General features: G+C 42.0%; 1 protein-coding gene across 1 annotated transcript in view; it reads right to left on the bottom strand.

The window, feature by feature from the left end:
• LOC128684618 (protein gooseberry-neuro-like) overlaps window positions 1–25,786 on the bottom strand; it is a 78,008-nt gene that overhangs the window by 26,442 nt on the left and 25,780 nt on the right. The window contains exon 3 of the mRNA XM_053770903.2: window positions 15,527–15,641. Within this exon, the coding sequence (XP_053626878.1) occupies window positions 15,527–15,641 (115 nt within the window). The remainder of the gene's footprint in view (window positions 1–15,526; window positions 15,642–25,786) is intronic.

Genomic DNA, 25,786 nt, shown 5'->3' with positions numbered 1-25,786 from the left:
TAATACCACTAGTATAATACCACTAGTATAATACCACTACTATAATACCACTACTATAATACCACTACTATAATACCACTAGTATAATACCACTACTATAATACCACTACTATAATACCACTACTATAAAACCACTAGTATAATACCACTAGTATAATACCACTACTATAATACCACTAGTATAATACCACTAGTATAATACCACTACTATAATACCACTACTATAATACCACAACTATAATACCACTAGTATAATACCACTACTTTAATACCACTACTATAATACAACTACTTTAATACCACTAGTATAATACCACTACTTTAATACCACTAGTATAATACCGCTACTATTATACCACTACTATAATATACAATACCACAACTATAATACACAATACCACTACTATAATATACCACTGCTATAATGCACAATACCACAACTATAATACCACTACTATAATACACAATACCACTACTATAATATACCACTACTATAATACACAATACCACAACTATAATACCACTACTATAATACACAATACCACAACTATAATACACAATACCACTACTATAATACACAATACCACAACTATAATACACAATACAACTATAATACACAATAGCACTACTATAATACATAATACCACTACTATAATACACAATACCACTACTATAATACACAATACCACTACTATAATACACAATACCACTACTATAAAATACCACTACTATAATACATAATACCACTACTATAATACACAATACCACTACTATAATATACCACTACCATAATACATAATACCACTACTATAATACACAATACCACTACTATAATATACCACTACTATAATACACAATACCACAACTATAATACACAATACCACTACTATAATATACCACAACTATAATACACAATACCACTACTATAATATACCACAACTATAATACACAATACCACTACTATAATACACAATATCACTACTATAATATACCACTACTATAATACATAATACCACTACTATAATATGCCACAACTATAATACACAATACCACTACTATAATACACAATATCACTACTATAATATACCACTACTATAATACATAATACCACTACTATAATACACAATATCACTACTATAATATACCACTACTATAATACATAATACCACAACTATAATACACAATACCACTACTATAATATACCACAACTATAATACACAATACCACTACTATAATACATAATACCACTACTATAATACACAATACCACTACTATAATATACCACTACTATAATACACAATACCACTACTATAATATACCACTACTATAATACACAATACCACTACTATAATACACAATACCACTACTATAATATACCACTACTATAATACATAATACCACAACTATAATACACAATACCACTACTATAATACATGATACCACTACTATAAGACACAGTACCGTAACTATAATACACAATACTACTATTATAATATACAATACCACTACTATAATGCACAATACCACTATTATAATACATAACACCACTATTATAATAACACCACTACTATAATACATAACACCACTACTATAATAACACCACTACTATAATACATAACACCACTACTATAATACATAACACCACTACTATAATACATACCACTACTATAATACATAACACCACTACTATAATAACACCACTACTATAATACATAACACCACTACTATAATACATAACACCACTACTATAATGCATAACACTACTACTATAATAACACCACTACTATAATAACACCACTACTATAATACATAACACCACTACTATAATACATAACACCACTACTATAATACATACCACTACTATAATACATAACACCACTACTATAATAACACCACTACTATAATACATAACACCACTACTATAATACATAACACCACTACTATAATGCATAACACCACTACTATAATAACACCACTACTATAATAACACCACTACTATAATACATAACACCACTACTATAATACATAACACCACTACTATAATAACACCACCACTATAACACCACTACTATAATACATAACACCACTACTATAATACATAACACCACTACTATAATACATAATACCACTACTATAATAACACCACTACTATAATACATAACACCACTACTATAATACATACCACTACTATAATAACACCACTACTATAATACATAACACCACTACTATAATACATAATACCACTACTATAATAACACCACTACTATAATACATAATACCACTACTATAATAACACCACTACTATAATACATAACACCACTACTATAATACATAACACCACTACTATAATACATAATACCACTACTATAATAACACCACTACTATAATACATAACACCACTACTATAATACATAACACCACTACTATAATAACACCACTACTATAATACATAACACCACTACTATAATACATAATACCACTACTATAATAACACCACTACTATAATACATAACACCACTACTATAATACATAACACCACTACTATAATAACACCACTACTATAATACATAACACCACTACTATAATACATAATACCACTACTATAATAACACCACTACTATAATACATAACACCACTACTATAATACATAACACCACTACTATAATCACACCACTACTATAATCACACCACTACTATAATACATAACACCACTATTATAATACATAATACATACTGTCAATATTGAGTTCAGGTTCTGGTCTGAACTCAGATATTTACTTGTTCTTGACTGTATAAATAACCTCTGAGAAACCAAGGCAATAACAGACAATTCTTGTGAAGAAGCTTATTATAGGAGATATTAGCAAAAATAATACCTATATTTAATCTATAAGTAGAGGTAAACAAGCGCTTGTATTGTGAGGAAGAATCTATGTGATAAACTAACCTCTGATCTATGTGATAAACTAACCTCTGATCTATGTGATAAACTAACCTCTGATCTATGTGATAAACTAACCTCTGATCTATGTGATAAACTAACCTCTGATCTATGTGATAAACTAACCTCTGATCTATGTGATAAACTAACCTCTGATCTATGTGATAAACTAACCTCTGAATGCTAGAGGTTTAGTTTCTTATAACATAATCTTAAGTTATATCTTAGGTTAAGATAGGTTAGGTTAAATTGGGCTACTTTCTTGTGCTAAAAACGTAACCAAATGTAGTTTAACCTTTACTAAGCTAGTCTAACCTAAAATAAATAGTTTTGTACACTGAAGCGTGGAGAATTGTGTAAAATTCTGTTGTACAGAGAATTTTACATATAACAGTGAGAACTCGCTGCACCAGAGGTACGTAAATGGTGTGTGCTTTTTTTTTTTTAATGTTGTCTGTGACTGGCCGGATCTATGGGATGACTGATGTGTTACTGTGACTCAGTGCTAACCCTTGCTCGGCCCTTATATCACTCTTAAAGTAAACATCTGCTCAAAAAATAATTATCATTGCCTCAGTTCACATAGGTTATTTGCACCATCATACATAAGTGAACTGCTCGGTGCAGACCAGCATATAAATTATACACACACACACACACACACACACACACACATTATATATATATATATATATATATATATATATATATATATATATATATATATATATATATATATATATATATATATATATTTAGATATACACATGTATGTTGCAGTAACTGCATACGAGAAATAACAGATAAGAAAAAGTCCTCTTCACTATTGCAAGCTTGAGAAAGTGTTGGATGCAACGCGAGAGGCCTAGACCTGTCATTCAGCTTTCCCCTGTGGTTGTTTTGCCTGTATATTGTATATAAAATATGTATACACGTATATAGTTCTATGTATTGTTACACAGAAAGAAGGTATCAAGCTCACCTCGTGAGTGGAACAACACATCTCAGGTGTGACACGTCACGGCAAGTCTGGAATGTTGAATTTGGATCTGGAGGCTTGAGGTGGGTGTTGAAATATAATGTTTTAAGGCAAATAATGATACCACATGTAGCCTCCATTGTCCCCGACACCAGACGCTCTCTAAGCGGCTCTCAGGATTCGCAGGATCCCAGGTTCATTGTAATCTCTAATGATTAAGACGCATGTTCAGCACTCTCGCCTGTATATCAGTCTTCTTCAGTCGAATACAGGAGACGATATCACTGGTGGCACTCGAAGGAAGGAAGTATTTCTTTGGATAAAAGGGCAAGCACTGTTGTGATCCAGGGAGCTATTTTGGCACGCTTAGAGCATTGGTAGTAGCTTGTGGTTAACATTTCTTATACTGTGTCACTTGTGATTAGCCTGGTTTCTCCTTGTAACTTACAGTTAGCATTATTCAAACCTTGTAACTTGTTTGCCTTGATCAAACTTTTAGAGATCTTGACTGGTAGTTAACCTTGCTCACACCTTGTAACTTGTGGTTAAAGTTCCTTAAACCTTGTAACCTGTAATTAGCTTTGCTCACACTTGGTAACCTGTAGTTAGCATTGCTCACACCACGATGAACGAAACTTTTCTGGCATCCTTACTTTACGAAGCGAATTGTTATCATTTATTTTTCAGAGTGCAGTATTGCGGGACTGTAAGTTCAGAGTTTTGGTGACTGACACATGGATACAGAAAACCTTGACAAAGATACGTGGATACAGAAAGTCTTAACAAAGACCCAGGGAGAGAGTTTACCTTTTATTTAGCAGATCTGTCTTGGTGTAATCTGGGTTAGGTTAGGTTAGATCAGATCAGGTTAGGTTAGGTTAGGTTAGGTTAGATCAGATTAGGTTAGGTTAGGTTAGATTAGTTTAACTAAAGATGGAAGGTATACCATATCGACAAATTAATGAAAAATAGTAAAAAATGGTTATAATAATCATAATTTTTCAAGGGACTGACCAGTGGACTAGCGGAAGCCCTCGGTCAGATGATCAAAAGCTCCAGCGGCGGGTTATTGTGTGACTAAGACACGCGTCAGGAAACGCTTGTCCTGTTTCCTGACCAGCCTTACCTAACCTAACCTTAATGAAAAACACACATGTGCAACACTTGGGTATGTTTACTAGTGAGGCATCTCTCAAATATGGATGTTCAGGTGTTGTACATGTGTCTTTTGTATTCATCAAGGCTTACTGTGTCCATATACATTTGATCCACCAGTTAAAGGCTCCTGCCTGAGACGCATACCGTACAGTCGTCAGGAACAACATAGCTACGATCTCTGGTTTTATCCGATACATGACAGAAACCACCAGTATGTGACTGTCACACTCCACACATGAGCCACCAGTATGTGACTGTCACACCCCACGCATGAGCCACCAGTATGTGACTGTCACACCCCACGCATGAGCCACCAGTATGTGACTGTCACACCCCACGCATGAGCCACCAGTATGTGACTGTCACACCCCACGCATGAGCCACCAGTATGTGACTGTCACACCCCACGCATGAGCCACCAGTATGTGACTGTCACACCCCACGCATGAGCCACCAGTATGTGACTGTCACACCCCACGCATGAGCCACCAGTATGTGACTGTCACACCCCACGCATGAGCCACCAGTATGTGACTGTCACACCCCACGCATGAGCCACCAGTATGTGACTGTCACACCCCACGCATGAGCCACCAGTATGTGACTGTCACACCCCACGCATGAGCCACCAGTATCTGACTGTCACACCCCACACATGAGCCACCAGTATGTGACTGTCACACCCCACGCATGAGCCACCAGTATGTGACTGTCACACCCCACGCATGAGCCACCAGTATGTGACTGTCACAACCCACACATGAGCCACCAGTATGTGACTGTCACAACCCACACATGAGCCACCAGTATGTGGCTGTCACAACCCACGCATGAGCCACCAGTATGTGACTGTCACAACCCACACATGAGCCACCAGTATGTGACTGTCACAACCCACACATGAGCCACCAGTATGTGACTGTCACGAGCCACCAGTATGTGACTGTCACAACCCACACATGAGCCACCAGTATGTGACTGTCACACATCACACATGAGCCACCAGTATGTGACTGTCACACCCCACACATGAGCCACCAGTATGTGACTGTCACACCCCACACATGAGCCACCAGTATGTGACTGTCACAACCCACACATGAGCCACCAGTATGTGACTGTCACACCCCACACATGAGCCACCAGTATGTGACTTTCACACCCCACACATAAGCCACCAGTATGTGACTGTCACACCCCACACATGAGCCACCAGTATGTGACTGTCACAACCCACACATGAGCCACCAGTATGTGACTGTCACAACCCACACATGAGCCACCAGTATGTGACTGTCACAACCCACACATGAGCCACCAGTATGTGACTGTCACAACCCACACATGAGCCACCAGTATGTGACTGTCACACCCCACACATGAGCCACCAGTATGTGACTGTCACAACCCACACATGAGCCACCAGTATGTGACTGTCACACATCACACATGAGCCACCAGTATGTGACTGTCACACCCCACACATGAGCCACCAGTATGTGACTGTCACAACCCACACATGAGCCACCAGTATGTGACTGTCACATGAGCCACCAGTATGTGACTGTCACAACCCACATATGAGCCACCAGTATGTGACTATCACAACCCACACATGAGCCACCAGTATGTGACTGTCACACCCCACACATGAGCCACCAGTATGTGACTGTCACAACCCACACATGAGCCACCAGTATGTGACTGTCACACCCCACACATGAGCCACCAGTATGTGACTGTCACAACCCACACATGAGCCACCAGTATGTGACTGTCACAACCCACACATGAGCCACCAGTATGTGACTGTCACAACCCACACATGAGCCACCAGTATGTGACTGTCACAACCCACACATGAGCCACCAGTATGTGACTGTCACAACCCACACATGAGCCACCAGTATGTGACTGTCACAACCCACACATGAGCCACCAGTATGTGACTGTCACAACCCACACATGAGCCACCAGTATGTGACTGTCACAACCCACACATGAGCCACCAGTATGTGACTGTCACAACCCACACATGAGCCACCAGTATGTGACTGTCACAACCCACACATGAGCCACCAGTATGTGACTGTCACAACCCACACATGAGCCACTAGTATGTGACTGTCACAACCCATACATGAGCCCACAACCCACACATGAGCCACCAGTATGTGACTGTCACATGAGCCACCAGTATGTGACTGTCACAACCCACATATGAGCCACCAGTATGTGACTGTCACAACCCACACATGAGCCACCAGTATGTGACTGTCACAACCCACACATGAGCCACCAGTATGTGACTGTCACAACCCACACATGAGCCACCAGTATGTGACTGTCACAACCCACACATGAGCCACCAGTATGTGACTGTCACAACCCACACATGAGCCACCAGTATGTGACTGTCACAACCCACACATGAGCCACCAGTATGTGACTGTCACAACCCACACATGAGCCACCAGTATGTGACTGTCACAACCCACACATGAGCCACCAGTATGTGACTGTCACAACCCACACATGAGCCACCAGTATGTGACTGTCACAACCCACACATGAGCCACCAGTATGTGACTGTCACAACCCACACATGAGCCACCAGTATGTGACTGTCACAACCCACACATGAGCCACCAGTATGTGACTGTCACAACACACATGAGCCACCAGTATGTGACTGTCACAACCCACACATGAGCCACCAGTATGTGACTGTCACAACCCACACATGAGCCACCAGTATGTGACTGTCACAACCCACACATGAGCCACCAGTATGTGACTGTCACAACCCACACATGAGCCACCAGTATGTGACTGTCACAACCCACACATGAGCCACCAGTATGTGACTGTCACAACCCACACATGAGCCACCAGTATGTGACTGTCACAACCCACACATGAGCCACCAGTATGTGACTGTCACAACCCACACATGAGCCACCAGTATGTGACTGTCACAACCCACACATGAGCCACCAGTATGTGACTGTCACAACCCACACATGAGCCACCAGTATGTGACTGTCACAACCCACACATGAGCCACCAGTATGTGACTGTCACAACCCACACATGAGCCACCAGTATGTGACTGTCACAACCCACACATGAGCCACCAGTATGTGACTGTCACAACCCACACATGAGCCACCAGTATGTGACTGTCACAGCCCACACATGAGCCACCAGTATGTGACTGTCACAACCCACACATGAGCCACCAGTATGTGACTGTCACAACCCATACATGAGCCACCAGTATGTGACTGTCACAACCCACACATGAGCCACCAGTATGTGACTGTCACAACCCACACATGAGCCACCAGTATGTGACTGTCACAACCCACACATGAGCCACCAGTATGTGACTGTCACAACCCATACATGAGCCACCAGTATGTGACTGTCACAACCCACACATGAGCCACCAGTATGTGATTGTCACAACCCACACATGAGCCACCAGTATGTGACTGTCACAACCCACACATGAGCCACCAGTATGTGACTGTCACAACCCATACATGAGCCACCAGTATGTGACTGTCACAACCCACACATGAGCCACCAGTATGTGACTGTCACAACCCACACATGAGCCACCAGTATGTGACTGTCACAACCCACACATGAGCCACCAGTATGTGACTGTCACAACCCATACATGAGCCACCAGTATGTGACTGTCACAACCCACACATGAGCCACCAGTATGTGACTGTCACAACCCACACATGAGCCACCAGTATGTGACTGTCACAACCCACACATGAGCCACCAGTATGTGACTGTCACATCCCACTATGGTCTAGTAAATATCTCGGTGTGAACATCAACTACTCGTTCCTAGCACCGCTGACAATCTAATGACGATCAGTATTAATTCTTGTGTTGTGCGACCCCAACGGGCTTAGCGCTTCCCTACAATTATCTACAAATATTAATTTCCTGACAACAATGCCTGAGTGTACGATTTATTTTTTGTTTTGTCTTTACGAAGTCTGTCACAAAGTATGTTACAGTCTGTCACAATGTTACAGTCTGTCACAATGTTACAGTCTGTCACAATGTTAGTCTGACACAATGTTACAGTCTGTCACAATGTTAGTCTGTCACAATGTTACAGTCTGTCACAATGTTACAATCTGTCACAGTGTTACAGTCTGTCACAATGTTAGTCTGTCACAATGTTACAGTCTGTCACAATGTTACAATCTGTCATAATGTTACAGTCTGTCACAATGTTACAGTCTGTTACAATGTTACAGTCTGTTACAATGTTGCAGTCTATCGCAAAGTATGTTAAAGTCTGTTACAATGTTACAGTCTATTGTAATGTTACAGTCTGTCACAATGTTACAGTCTGTCACAAAGTATGTTGCAGTCTGTTATAATGTTACAGTTTGTCACAATGTTACAATGTTACGGTTTGTCACAATATTACAGTCTGTCACAATGGTACAGTCTGTCACAATGTTACAGTCTGTCACAGTGTTACAGTCTGTTACAATGTTACAGTCTGTTACAATGTTACAGTCTGTCACAATGTTACTGTCTGTCACAAAGTTACAGTCTGTTACAATGTTACAGTCTGTTACAATGTTACAGTCTGTTACAATGTTACAGTCTGTTACAATGTTACAGTCTGTTACAATGTTACAGTCTGTTACAATGTTACAGTCTGTTACAGTGTTACAGTCTGTTACAATGTTACAGTCTGTTACAGTGTTACAGTCTGTTACAGTGTTACAGTCTGTTACAATGTTACAGTCTGTTACAGTGTTACTGTCTGTTACAATGTTACAGTCTGTTACAGTGTTACAGTCTGTTACAATGTTACAGTCTGTTACAGTGTTACAGTCTGTTACAGTGTTACAGTCTGTTACAGTGTTACAGTCTGTTACAGTGTTACAGTCTGTTACAATGTTACAGTCTGTTACAGTGTTACAGTCTGTTACAGTGTTACAGTCTGTTACAATGTTACAGTCTGTTACAGTGTTACAGTCTGTTACAGTGTTACAGTCTGTTACAGTGTTACAGTCTGTTACAATGTTACAGTCTGTTACAGTGTTACAGTCTGTTACAGTGTTACAGTCTGTTACAGTGTTACAGTCTGTTACAGTGTTACAGTCTGTTACAGTGTTACAGTCTGTTACAATGTTACAGTCTGTTACAGTGTTACAGTCAGTGTTACAGTCAGTGTTACAGTGTTACAGTTACTGTTACAGTGTTACAGTCAGTGTTACAGTCAGTGTTACAGTGTTACAGTTACTGTTACAGTGTTACAGTCAGTGTTACAGTCAGTGTTACAGTGTTACAGTTACTGTTACAGTGTTACAGTCAGTGTTACAGTGTTACAGTTACTGTTACAGTGTTACAGTCTGTTACAGTGTTACAGTCTGTTACAATGTTACAGTCTGTTACAATGTTACAGTCTGTTACAGTGTTACAGTCTGTTACAATGTTACAGTCTGTTACAGTGTTACAGTCTGTTACAATGTTACAGTCTGTTACAGTGTTACAGTCTGTTACAATGTTACAGTCTGTTACAGTGTTACAGTCTGTTACAGTGTTACAGTCTGTTACAGTGTTACAGTCTGTTACAATGTTACAGTCTGTTACAATGTTACAGTCTGTTACAATGTTACAGTCTGTTACAATGTTACAGTCTGTTACAGTGTTACAGTCTGTTACAATGTTACAGTCTGTTACAGTGTTACAGTCTGTTACAATGTTACAGTCTGTTACAGTGTTACCGTCTGTTACAGTGTTACAGTCTGTTACAGTGTTACATAACGAGGTTGTTACTGGGGAATTATTTATGTTTACACCTGAATATTCACGGAAATATTAAGTAAATTATTCTGTCCAGCAATATTCAATAATGGTCACTATTTTGAGATGTACTTGTGCCTAAAGTAGCTTGTTGCTTAAACAGTCACGTGTGGGACTGCGGTATCTGGAAATAGATCGTGTGGAACAACGCAGTAAAGGTGAGTATTGCTTGACCCGGGTTTCTGGTGTGGTTGTGTTTGGTTTTACGCGTGTAAGACAAAATTTGGCGGGTAAAACATCTGACCGCGAAACAAGGGTACGCGCGCAACAGTGGCGGCCGTGACCTGACCACGCTGGTGACGGAGGCAGCAGTGACCTGACCACGCTGGTGACGGAGGCAGCAGTGACGCGACCACGCTGGTGACGGAGGCAGCAGTGACGCGACCACGCTGGTGACGGAGGCAGCAGTGACGCGACCACGCTGGTGACGGAGGCAGCAGTGACGCGACCACGCTGGTGACGGAGGCAGCAGTGACGCGACCACGCTGGTGACGGAGGCAGCAGTGACCCCACCACGCTGGTGACGGAGGCAGCAGTGACCTGACCACGCTGGTGACGGAGGCAGCAGTGACGCGACCACGCTGGTGACGGAGGCAGCAGTGACGCGACCACGCTGGTGACGGAGGCAGCAGTGACGCGACCACGTTGGTGACGGAGGCAGCAGTGACGCGACTACGCCGGTGAAGGAGACGACAGTGACGTAACTCATGGGTACTGGGTCACTCACATGAAGAATACCACACTCATGGGTACTGGATTTAGGGTCATCATTCACATTATAATACCAGACACATGAGTACTGTTTGGGATCAAAGAGAATTAAACTAAAAATTATACCCCAAAAATTTGAAATTATTATTATTATTAATATTATTATTATTATTATTATTATTATTATTATTATTATTATTATTATTATTTAAATAATATTACTTTTATTAACATATATCGGGAACCTTTTCATTTTCTTTCTTTTTTTCCGTCCAATTTTTCGTTTTTATTTCTCCTATAATTCAAGGCTCAATCGCGACAGTTAAAATTTTTAACACTGACGTACGATAACCTGGTCCAAATTCTAGGAGCAGTTCGAGTGTGCAGGTCCACTGCAAGGAAAGTTGTTGAGCTCGTTCCCAGCATCCCTGACTGGCTCTGATAACTTCCATAACACTCTGCAACATTACTTCTAACATTAAATATGTTGTTTCCTCATTCAGCGACTACCGAGAGCGATGTTCAAGTGTAGGTGAACACCTGCCACTTTTATGTGCTCCTCGCCCCTATGTGCGGGTTGTTTGTGTGTTGTTCCAGTCACGGTGTTGTGAATTTTTGTTCTTGATGCACTAAATTTATTTATAAGATTTGGAATAGTGGAGTTCTGTGTGATAACTAAAGAATGCCTCTTCTGATAGCCTTCAAATCTTCAGTTATGATGAGTTTTTCAGAGTGAATGGAGACAAATGGTATTTGGGACCTGACGAGCTGTTGGAGTGTGAGCAGGGTAACATTTAGTGAAGGGATTCAGGGAAACCGGTTATTTTATATAACCGGACTTGAGTCCTGGAAATGGGAAGTACAATGTCTGCACTTTAAAGGAGGGGTTTGGGATAATGGCAGTTTGGAGGGATATATTGTGTATTTTTATACGTATATACTTGTAAACTGTTGTATTCTGAGCACCTCTGCAAAAACAGTGATTATGATTGAGTGAGGTGAAAGTGTTGAATGATGATGAAAGTATTTTCTTTTGGGGGATTTTCTTTCTCTTTGGGTCACCCTGCCTCGGTGGGAGACGGCCGACTTGTTGAAAAAAAAAAATCCCAGTTTATAATATTCAATAAATTGTTATGGTTTTCCATTCAATAAGAAAAACCTCATTTTCTAGGCTACGAAATATTAACATTAATTTGGTGCAAAGTGGAAATTTTAACAAAATTGTTAAAATTCTTTTAATTGTCTTATTCGGAGGGATCCCTTGGGAATGCCTTTTCTGATAGTCTTCAAATTTTCCGTGTTGTCGGGCTTAATTTAAAGGAATCTTGGTTGTCACTTTCAGATGTATAAAATAAAAAAAATTCTCACAGGATTGTAGAGAATTTTGAATGTAATAAAACTGCCGAATAAATTGAAAATTGTTAAATAATCAAAACTCACTTTTTTTAATAACGCTTTAAATATTTACAAAGTTAAGGTGAGGACGAGACATCATTGTAAGTTCCAGTGACGTCATTGTAAGCTCCAGTGACGTCATTGTAAGCTCCAGTGACGTCATTGTAAGCTCCAGTGACGTCATTGTAAGCTCCAGTGACGTCATTGTAAGCTCCGGCGACGTCATTGTAAGCTCTGGCGACGTCATTGTAAGCTCCAGTGACGTCATTGTAAGCTCCAGTGACGTCATTGTAAGCTCTGGCGACGTCATTGTAAGCTCCAGTGACGTCATTGTAAGCTCCGGTGACGTCATTGTAAGCTCCGGTGACGTCATTGTAAGCTCTGGCGACGTCATTGTAAGCTCCGGTGACGTCATTGTAAGCTCCAGTGACGTCATTGGAAGCTCCAGTGACGTCATTGTAAGCTCCAGTGACATCATTGTAAGCTCCAGTGACGTCATTGTAAGCTCCGGTGACATCATTGCAAGCTCCGGTGACGTCATTGTAAGCTCCAGTGACGTCATTGTAAGCTCCAGTGACATTGTAAGCTCCGGTGACATCATTGTAAGCTCCAGTGACGTCATTGTAAGCTCCAGTGACATCATTGTAAGTTCCGGTGACATCATTGTAAGCTCCAGTGACATCATTGTAAGCTCCGGTGACATCATTGTAAGCTCCAGTGACATCATTGTAAGCTCCGGTGACATCATTGTAAGCTCCAGTGACATCATTGTAAGCTCCAGTGTTCTCGTCTTCCACTAACTTCCTCCAAGACTTTATAAGTTAAGAACGCCTTATCCGATCTATTTCACATCTTTATCAATGATTTAACAAGTGAAGCTTCATGGGACAACTAACAAGTAAATCTTCCCTCTGCTTAATTTAGCACAGAACATTACCAAAATATGTTTCCCTGACGTAACTTTATAAAGCTCCTGATTGGCTACAAAATTTCAGCAGTGCTGTAACCTACTTAAAGTTGGTATTGTTACTGGAGTGCCTAGGTCCCATGTTTACATTCTCAGAATAGTATGGTCAGATCTTACATTATATTACTGGATTATGCTTCCTGCAGGCGTGCTTTGATGCAGATGTGCCTTGATGCAGGTGTACCTTGATGCAGGTGTACCTTGATGCAGGTGTACCTTGATGCAGCTGTACCTTGATGCAGGTGTACCTTGATGCAGGTGTACCTTGATGCAGATGTGCCTTGATGCAGGTGAACGGTTGCAGAATTGAGGAACTGAGTTTATCTTTCTCTTGCATGGAATCTGCCTCCCATTCACAACTTGACCCCCATAGATGTAACACTTCCCAGAAAAAAAATTATTATCAGCGTGAATATTAATGGCTGCTGCTGCATCGTTTGAAATGGCTGATAAGTTTTATTAGGGTGGGAGGCGGGAGAGGCAGTGTAAGTGCAGATTTTGTTGGGTTCACTACAGTAACTGTATTATATCTCTTCCGATGAGAAATAAGTCACTGTTTGACTTTATTTTGATATCCAAAATTAAATCAGTAATCAGTATAATGTAATTTTATATTCACGTGACATCCGCGTCTTCTCAACATCACTGCAAAAATTGGTTTGTAAACAGAGGTAAAATAAAAGTTAGTTTCTTAAAACTTAAATGCTGGCGAATCTTTCTCGAAGAGAAGTTTGAATTATTTTATCCTGTGTAAGTTCCATCTTGGCTTTTTCTTATGAAGTTGAGAAGCTTGAAATACAGCTTTTCATAAGATAACGTCTGATTGTCGCATCTGATTGGCTTAAACTCTTCAACGCCGATTACCTGATAATGCAAATTCTGAGCGGCTTCAAACTTAACGCACTGGTATATTTTAGGATGCTCGTCTTTCTCAGATAACAAGAGAATATCTTTTCAGTTGACCTTTAAATCTAGTGTTTCTCAGTGGAAACTTTTTAATTCGTTTTGGGCTATGTGTGCCTAATTATTTCCATTTTTATTGAAGAAATTGCAATATTGGTTTCCTTGTGATGACTTGTAAATACCTCTTACCAAGAGCTTTACATCTATAACGTTAATGTTTAAATACATTTCAAACCTAAGTGGCACTCCGTAGAGTTGCTGTCATGTACAGTGAGGTCCAGGGGGACGGCAATATGCAACACGGTTGTAACCTTGACGAATGACGCACCAACCAAAATTTATCTAGTAAAAACGATTTCTAAGTAATAATATGAGTGGAAACAAATCAGGGAACGGGTGGGGTTTGAACCCATGGCAAGTGAGCCCTAAAACTCACAGGCCAGTGTGTTAACCAGTAGACCAGCTGAATCAAGACTCAACCACGTAGTTGGATATATCTTATCAGAGCTGTCGGTTGAGCTCCAGCTCTTGACCTTGCCTCTTAAAGTGAGTTGACCTCATGAACTATATCATACCTGCTCTTGAAACTGTGTATGTGTGTTGGGGTACTCACCGAGGATGCCGTCGATACTGTGGTCTTTGCGAGGGTCGTCATCCCTCTTACCACCTCTGAGGATCCTGCTGATGGAGCTGACGGAGGGAGCTGACGCCTTGTCCACCACACCCTCCTGCAGGAAGAACAAGCACAAGCTACAACACTGGACACCTCAAATATCTAATAACAACCTATATACATTTATCATTGTAAACCACGGTTGACCCTTGTAAACCATGGGTGACCCTTCGTAATAAACTATGGGTGACCCCTGGTAATAAAACATGGGTGACCCCTGGTAATAAAACATGGGTGACCCCTGGTAATAAAACATGGGTGACCCCTGGTAATAAAACATGGGTGACCCCTGGTAATAAAACATGGGTGACCCCTGGTAATGCTAATAAACTGAAGTTCGGCGGGTATTATCTTAATCAGTAAACTCAGTTCATCCAACAACAATGTTAGGCCAGCCAGGAATCATATAAAAATGATTAAATTTCAAAAATATTATAACTTCAACAAGAAATTAACTATATTATATACAGTACATTTACTTGATAAATTTATCAACTTGTCGGTTCTCTGAACCATTTATCTATAGTTATTATTATTATTATTATTATTATTATTATTATTATTATTATTATTATTTTGTTAGACTGGAAACATGTTGCTACAGGTCTGCCAGACGCTGCATTTTGTCCTGTGACTCAACAATCAAGAATAATTTAAGCCCTAAAATTTTGGAGTAAATTCTCAGTGTATAGTGTACTAAAAAGGATGTAAATCTCGATGTATATATACTACGGTACATCCACCTCTTATTCTATACATATTGAGAGATATACCTTTCTCCATGTATATATGAATTTGATTACAATTCTTTAGCTTTTTTTAATAATATTATTAATATTATTTATTATTATAATTATTATTATTTTATGTTCTGCATCAGAGAGCATCAATTCAAACAATTTTGAGAGGCCTATTTTTATTTTTAATTTGTTAGTTGCTGTGTTTTTCATATGTGTAAATACTGGGATCCTCGACGTTCTGGACGTGGTACTCTGAGTCATGTTCCTGGAGGATCCTGGAGTGATGCCAAGGCATCGTTCCAGGAGGATCCTGGAGTGATGCCAAGGCATCGTTCCAGGAGGATCCTGGAGTGATGCCAAGGCATCGTTCCTGGAGGATCCTGGAGTGATGCCAAGGCATCGTTCCAGGAGGATCCTGGAGTGATGCCAAGGCATCGTTCCAGGAGGATCCTGGAGTGATGCCAAGGCATCGTTCCTGGAGGATCCTGGAGTGATGCCAAGGCATCGTTCCAGGAGGATCCTGGAGTGATGCCAAGGCATCGTTCCAGGAGGATCCTGGAGTGATGCCAAGGCATGTTCCTGAAGGATCCTGGAGTGATGCCAAGGCATGTTCCTGGAGTGATGCCAAGGCATCGTTCCAGGAGGATCCTGGAGTGATGCCAAGGCATGTTCCTGGAGGATCCTGGAGTGATGCCAAGGCATGTTCCTGGAGGATCCTGGAGTGATGCCAAGGCATCGTTCCTGGAGTGATGCCGAGGCATCGTTCCTGGAGGATCCTGGAGTGATGCCAAGGCATCGTTCCTGGAGGATCCTGGAGTGATGCCAAGGCATCGTTCCTGGAGTGATGCTGAGGCATCGTTCCTGGAGGATCCTGGAGTGATGCCAAGGCATCGTTCCTGGAGTGATGCTGAGGCATCGTTCCTGGAGGATCCTGGAGTGATGCCAAGGCATCGTTCCTGGAGGATCCTGGAGTGATGCCAAGGCATCGTTCCTGGAGGATCCTGGAGTGATGCCAAGGCATCGTTCCTGGAGGATCCTGTGATGTCCTGCAGTGATGTCAAGGAATCGTTCCTGGAGGATCCTGGAGCGATCCCAAGGCTTCGTTCCTGGAGGATCCTGTAATGTCCCGCAGTGATGTCAAGGCATCGTTCCTGGAGGATCCTGTGACGTCCTGCAGTGATGTCAAGGCATCGTTCCTGGACGATCCTGGAGTGATGCCAAGGCGTTCCTGGAGGATCCTGTAATGTCCCACCGTGATGTCAAGGCATCGTTCCTGGAGGATCCTGTGATATCCTGAACTGATGTCAAGGCATCGTTCCTGGAGGATCCTGTGATGCCCTGCAGTGATGTCAAGGCATCGTTCCTGGAGGATCCTTGAGTGATGTCAAGGCATCGATCCTGAAGGATCGTGGAGTGATGTCAAGGCATCGTTCCTGGAGGATTCTGTAATGTCCTGCAGTGATGTCAAGGCATCGTTCCTAGAGGATCCTGTGATATCCTGCAGTGATGTCAAGCCATCATTCCTGGAGGATACTTGAGTGATGTCAAGGCATCGTTCCTGGAGGATCCTGGAGAGATGTCAAGGCATCGTTCCTGGAGGATCCTGTGATATCCTGCAATGATGTCAAGGCATCGTTCCTTCAGGATCCTGGAATAATGTGAAGGCATCGTTTCTGGAGGATCCTGGAGTGATGTCAAGGCGTCGTTCCTGGAGGATCCTGGAGTGATGTCAATTTTTCGTTCCTGGAGGATCCTGTGATGTCCTGCAGTTATGTCAAGACATCGTTCCTGGAGGATCCTGGAGTGATGTCAAGGCATCGTTCCTGGAGGATCCTGGAGAGATGTCAAGGCATCGTTCCTGGAGGATCCTGTGATATCCTGCAGTGATGTCAAGGCATCGTTCCTGGAGGATCCTGGAATGATGTGAAGGCATCGTTTCTGGAGGATCCTGGAGTGATGTCAAGGCATCGTTCCTCGAGGATCCTGGAGTGATGTCAAGGCATCATTCCTGGAAGATCCTGTGATGTCCTGGAGTGATGTCAAGGCATCGTTCCCGGAGGATCTTGGAGTGATGTCAAGGCATCGTTCCTGGAGGATCCTGGAGTGATGTCAAGGCATCGTTCCTGGAGGATCCTGCGATGTCCTGCAGTGATGTCAAGACATCGTTCCTGGAGGATCCTGGAGTGATGTCAAGGCACCGTTCCTGGAGGATCCTGTGATATCCTGCAGTGATGTCAAGGCATCGTTCCTGGAGGATCCTTGAGTGATGTCAAGGCATCGTTCCTGGAGGATCCTGGAGTGATGTCCTGCAGTGATGTCAAGGCATCGTCCCTGGAGGATCCTGTGATGTCCTGGAGAGATGTCAAGGCATCGTTTCTGGAGGATCCTGTGATGACCTGCAGTGATGTCAAGGCATCGTTCCTGGAGGATCCTGGAGTGATGTCAAGGCATTGTTCCTTGAGGATCTTGTGATGTCCTGCAGTGATGTCAAGGCATTCCTGGAGGATCCTGAAGAGATGTCAAGGCATCGTTTCTGGAGGATCCTGTGATGTCCTGGAGTGATGTCAAGGCATCGTTCCCGGAGGATCTTGGAGTGATGTCAAGGCATCGTTCCTGGAGGATCCTTCGATGTCCTGCAGTGATGTCAAGACATCGTTCCTGGAGGATCCTGGAGCGATGCCAAGGCATCGTTCCTGGAGGATCCTGGAGTGATGTCAAGGCACCGTTCCTGGAGGATCCTGTGATATCCTGCAGTGATGTCAAGGCATCGTTCCTGGAGGATCCTTGAGTGATGTCAAGGCATCGTTCCTAGAGGATCCTGGAGTGATGTCCTGCAGTGATGTCAAGGCATCGTCCCTGGAGGATCCTGTGATGTCCTGGAGAGATGTCAAGGCATCGTTTCTGGAGGATCCTGTGATGTCCTGCAGTGATGTCAAGGCATCGTTCCTGGAGGATCCTGGAGTGATGTCAAGGCATTGTTCCTTGAGGATCTTGTGATGTCCTGCAGTGATGTCAAGGCATTCCTGGAGGATCCTGAAGAGATGTCAAGGCATCGTTTCTGGAGGATCCTGTGATATCCTGCAGTGATGTCAAGGCATCGTTCCTGGATGATCCTGGAATGATGTGAAGGCATCGTTTCTGGAGGACCCTGGAGTGATGTCAAGGCATCGTTCCTCGAGGATCCTGGAGTGATGTCAAGGCATCGTTTCTGGAGGATCCTGTGATGTCCTTCAGTGATGTCAAGGCATCGTTCCTGGAGGATCCTGGAGTGATGTCAAGGCATTGTTCCTTGAGGATCTTGTGATGTCCTGCAGTGATGTCAAGGCATTCCTGGAGGATCCTGGAGAGATGTCAAGGCATCGTTCCTGGATGATCCTGGAGAGATTTCAAGGCATCGTTCCTGGATGATCCTGGAGAGATTTCAAGGCATCGTTCCTGGAGGATCCTGGAGAGATGTCAAGGCATCGTTCCCGGAGGATCCTGTGATATCCTGCAGTGATGTCAAGGCATCGTTCCTGGATGATCCTGGAATGATGTGAAGGCATCGTTTCTGGAGGATCCTGGAGTGATGTCAAGGCATCGTTCCTGGAGGACCCTGGAGTGATGTCAAGGCATCGATCCTGGAGGATCCTGTGATATCCTGCAGTGATGTCAAGGCATCGTTCCTGGAGGATCCTGGAGAGATGTAAGGCATCGATCCTGGAGGATCCTGTGATATCCTGCAGTGATGTCAAGGCATCGTTCCTGGAAGATCCTGGAGTGATGTCAAGGCATCGTTCCTGGAGGATACTTGAGTGATGTTAAGACATCGTTCCTGGAGGATCCTGGAGAGATGTCAAGGCATCGTTCCTGGAGGATCCTGTGATATCCTGCAGTGATGCCAAGGCATCGTTCCTGGAGGATCCTGTGATATCCTGCAGTGATGTCAAGGCATCGTTCCTGGAGGATCCTGGAATGATGTGAAGGCATCTTTTCTGGAGGATCCTGGAGTGATGTCAAGGCATCGTTCCTGGAGAATCCTGGAGTGATGTCAAGGATTCGTTCCTAGAGGATCCTGGAGTGATGTCAAGGCATCGTTCCTGAAAGATCCTGGAGTGATGTCAAGGCAACGTTCCTGGAGGATCCTGTGATGTCCTGCAGTGATATCAAGACATCGTTCCTGGAAGATCCTGTAATATCCTGCAGTGATGTCAAGGCATTGTTTCTGGAAGATCCTGTAATATTCTGCAGTGATTTCAAGGTATCGTTCCTGGAGGATCCTGTATATTCTGCAGTGATGTCAAGGTATCGTTCCTGGAGGATCCTGTAATATCCTGCAGTGATAAGGCATTGTTTCTGGAGGATCCTGTGATATCCTGCAGTGATGTCAAGGTATCGTTCTTGGAGGATCCTGAGATGTCCTGAAGTGATGTCAAGGCATCGTTCCCGGAGGATCATGTGATGTCCTGCAATGATGTCAATCCAGGTTTAAGATATTCACTGTAAATTCGTTCTTCCTCGCACTCACTCTCATACTCACTTTCACATTCTCATACTTATTCTCACGGTCACTTTCAGTTTCATACTCTCACAAACTCTCATACGCACTCTCGCACACTGCCACGCCCACCCATATACATTTTCACTCTAACACTCACACTTTCACACTCTCATACTAACTTTCCCCACACTCACTTTCACACTCTGGTACTCTCACTATCTCACTCTCACACTCTCACCCCCATACTCACTCTCACACTCTCACCCCCCATACTCACTCTTACTGTCGCCCCAATACTCACCCCACCCACATTCACATCACACACTCGCCCAAACACTCTCCCCTCCCACACTCACTAGTCCACAACATTCTTCCCCACACTTACATCCACACACTCATCCCCACACCCACACACTCACCCCCACACCCACACCCACACACTCACTCCCGCACCCACACAACCACCCCCACACACACTCCCACATAGCTACAAGTCATCTCATCATTTCCAGTCTCCACAGCAGCTATTTTCAGCTTGTGTAGCCTTTGTGAGACCTTCTTGGTATGCCTGGCTAGCCAAAGCCACCGTGCTCCCGCCGCCCCTCCTGACGCTTTGTGGGCGCTGACGTGGGCGTGACAGGTGCCCCGCCCACGCTCGGTGTCAGGCACATCACGACCGCACCCACAGACCAGGATTAACAATGTGGGTAATCGCGGCTGAAGATTAAGCCGTAGATAGTACTAATGTGATCTCTTATTGTGTGATAGATCAGCAGGAGGATTGAACTCTCTCTCCTGATGCTACTTGATCTTATGGATCACCATTTTACACACACACACACACACACACACACACACACACACACACACACACACACACACACACACACACACACACACATATATATATATATATATATATATATATATATATATATATATATATAAATATATATATATATATATATATATATATATATATATATATATATATATATATATATATATATATATATATAAACACGATGGCCGTCTCCCACCGAGGCAGGGTGACCCCAAAAAGAAACACTTATCACTGTCTTGCCAGAGGAGCGCAGATACGACAGTTTAGATGTCACTCTAAACAGAAAATATCCCAAGATCCTACTTTAGAGTTCAGGCATTGATTGTATTTCCCACCTCCAGGACTCAGTTCCAGCTAACCAGTTTTCCTGAATCTCTTCACAAAATATTACCCTGCTCACACTCCAACAGCTCATCAAGTCCCAAAAACCCTTCATCTACTTTCACTCATTTCTAACATTTCACACGTGTCTTCTTTAAGTTCAAGCTCCTTGCACACAAAACCACCTTTACCCCCCCCCCCTCCATTCTTTCCTAGGACGACTCCTACCTCGCTTTTTCTCCACTACAGATTTATACACCCTCCAAGTCATCCTATATTGCTCCATCCTTTCTAAATGACCAAACCATCTCAACAAACCTTCAACCCTCAACAAACCCTCTTCACACCTCCTCCTAATTTCCGCACTACAAATTCTCTGCATAATATTTACGCCACACATTGTCCTTGGACACGACATAAGAACATATGAATGGAAGAACACTGCAGAAGGCCTACTGCCCATACAAGGCAAGTCCTTATCCACGACATCCCCACTGTCTCCAGACTCCTCGCTGCAACATTTACAACCCATGCTTAACACACTCATATAAGAGTGTTGGTACCTCTGTACTCTCATATATTCCCTTCTTTGCCTCCATGGATAATTTCCTTTGTCTCCACACATACCTGGAGTTTACCTGGAGAGGGTTTCGGGGGTCAACGCCCCCGCGGCCCGGTCTGAGACCAGGCCTCAATACGCCACCCACCTTATTTGCCTTCATCATTTCTATGGTTTACTTAGTCCTTTATGTGTGTGTGTGTGTGTGTGTGTGTGTGTGTGTGTGTGTGTGTGTGTGTGTGTGTGTGTGTGTGTGTGTGTGTGTACTCAACGATTTGTGTTTGTAGGGGTTGAGACTTAGCTCCTAAACCTACCTCCAGGACCGCTTTAATAGGCTTCACAGATTCCTGGCCTTACATCTACTTCTTTAAGGTGTTCAGGTTCATTTCCTTCAACCTCTCTTCATAGTGCATTCCTCTCTGTCACTAGCCTAATTGAAAATCTTTGTACATTTTAGAGTTTCTTTACTTGCTTGACCAAGTGTGGGCTTTGTGCTGGGCCCGCATACTTAGTGATTAGCCTAACATGTGTATGTAAAGTTCTAAAGGATTCTTTATTCAGGTTCGTAAAAGCTGTTCCGAGTTTGTAATCTTACAAATGCCGCTGCAGTTATATAGTTTGGGTATTTCTGGCGATATGCTTGTTGTTATATTTACACCCAGTTCCTTTTCACTCTCTAATATTTGCAGGTTCTCTTCGCCCATGTTGTACTCTCTATCAGGTCTGCTCTCTCCTTCCATTTGTGTGGGTTAAACTCAAGAAGCCGCTTGTTTGACCATATCTGCAGTCTGTGGAGGTCTCTCAAAAGTCTATCACTTTCCTCTTCATTTTTATTTTTTCTCATTAGCTTAACATCGTCAACAAACAGTGATACATAGAACTCAATCCCTTTAGGTCATTCACGTATATCAGGAAGAGTAGTGTTCCTAACCATGATCCTTGTGGAAGCCCACTCGTTATTCTCTCCCACTCGAACGTTTCATCTCTTACTCTTATTCTCTGTCTTAGGTCATGTAGGGTCCCATTGACCCCTTGTCTGGTGTGATATTGTATCAAATACTTTTCTCTAATCCAGCAAAATGCAATCCATCTTACCTTGTTTTATTATTACTACTAGTACTTTGATACTGTCGTAGAATTCCATGAAATTCTTAAAGACAGGATTTTCCATCCCTAAATCATTGTTGGTTTTCTGAAGAAAATCTTTCAATGCGTCGCATTATAATTTCCCTTACCATCTTCTCCAGAACTTTTTAGGGCCTCTAGTTTGTCCACTTTTTTTTATAAGCAGCACACATTTTCCATTTTCCGATTTTTTGCAGCTGTCCAAATAAGAGAGTAGTTGAATACCTTTGGTATTGGGGTCACTTATCTGATTTTTCCGCTTCTCACATCATCCACAGCATCAGATCCAATTGCTTCTATTACAACCAGCTCATATAGTAGTTTTCTTTTGTGTTGAATCTTTCCAGTGCCTGTTGGTCTCTTCTGACTACATTGCCTTCCAGTAGTTCTGCAATCTCTTCTGCGAAGACTTTTTCGAATCTTTAGCTAAGCACTTCACGTACGTCTGCATTATTCTCTCTCAGCGTCCCTTCCTCTTCCTCAGCTTTATCACAGTTCCTTCACAGTCGTTTTATTTTTTCTTGTATGGCCGAGACGTAACTTTAGTTCAGTTTTGACCTTTGATGTTATATCATTTTCTGTCTGTCTCTCATTCTTCCTATCTTATTCTTTCTTAATCTTTCTTAGCTGCTCTCCGGGTTACTTGATTATCTGCATTTTGGTTCGCTCTATATTTTTTCCAAAGCCTTTTGCTCCTCCCGTGTGTGTGTGTGTGTGTGTGTGTGTGTGTGTGTGTGTGTGTGTGTGTGTGTGTGTGTGTGTACTCACCTAATTGTGGTTGCAGAGGTCGATCCACATCTCCTGGCCCCGCTTCTTCACTAGTCGTTGTGTGTGTGTGCGTGTGTGCATGTGCGTGTGCTATCCAATAGTATTGTCTTTAAGAATTTTCAGTTATATTCCGGCTATTTTTTTGCTGTTATTACGCTTCCCGTTTAAAAAATAAATTCATAAAAGATCATTCTTAAAAATATTCAAACGAGGCGCAGCAGCTCTTCAGAATATGGAAAGTCAGTTTTTTTATGGCTAGTATAAAAACAGATTTATTATTTGCATTGAAAGAGACAATAAATATCTTACTGGATAACTTTAACACTGGATAATGTAAGTAACTTTGTTAAGGATAATGCTTGCCAAAGCTCCTGAAACTGCAACGTAAGTTTCAGTTTTAACATTTAACAATAACCTGAGTTAGTAGGTTAATGTGATGGTTGGTAACTCGCCTCTCGGACCAATAACTACCAACACTTTTCTTTGTTATTATGAAGAGATATTGTTAGACAGTTGCCCATTAGGCTTCCAACTATTGTTTTAACGTTCATACGTCTACGATTGCTTTATAATTATTAACTGTACACTGTATGTTAGCATTAAATCTTCATATAAAATTGAAAAAATTCAGCATTATAATTCTAGACACTTGGATTATGAACAATAAGGAATAGGCTTAAAATCTCAGCCTTTATCCAAAATTATATAAAATTAATTGTATTATTAAATTCATGTTTTGTAGGCACATTGAATTATATGTTAAAGTTATGATCTGTTTAATTTAAATACATGTTGATTTTTTTACAAAATACTTAGCATAGTGATTTTTTTTTTTTAAATGAAGACAGTTTTTTTTGGACACGGAATTGACATCACGTGTGTTAACACAGTCAACGAGGCTGTACAGTTCATTAATCTACTTGACCCAGGAAATTTGAGTTTTCACATTCTTAACGAATTACGTTGTATATTAAATCGCTCCTTTCTGCAGATCATATTTCATTTACTGTTTATTAATAAACATAATACTGGAACATTACTAAAGGGTATGAATTCTTTGCCTAGTAGCCTGAAGTCCAGTATTGTTTATTTATGAATATATATATATATATATATATATATATATATATATATATATATATATATATATATATATATATATATATATATATATATCACTAACACTGCGACTAGCCAAGGACTCGAACCTATGGTGTTTGGACCCGCCTCATGGTGAGCGAAAACACATGACGATCTAACCCACCGGACCACGCAATCCCACAAGAACCAAGCACCCAGCTAAGCTAGGTATGTTACCTTGGTACATGGACATACGTTGGTGTGGGTACCTCTGAGCTTAGAC

This window comes from Cherax quadricarinatus, chromosome 5, assembly GCF_038502225.1.
Source record: "Cherax quadricarinatus isolate ZL_2023a chromosome 5, ASM3850222v1, whole genome shotgun sequence".
Taxonomy (NCBI): domain Eukaryota; kingdom Metazoa; phylum Arthropoda; class Malacostraca; order Decapoda; family Parastacidae; genus Cherax; species Cherax quadricarinatus.
Note: the sequence above shows the minus strand (reverse complement) of the source record. Positions and strands in the feature narration are given on the sequence as shown.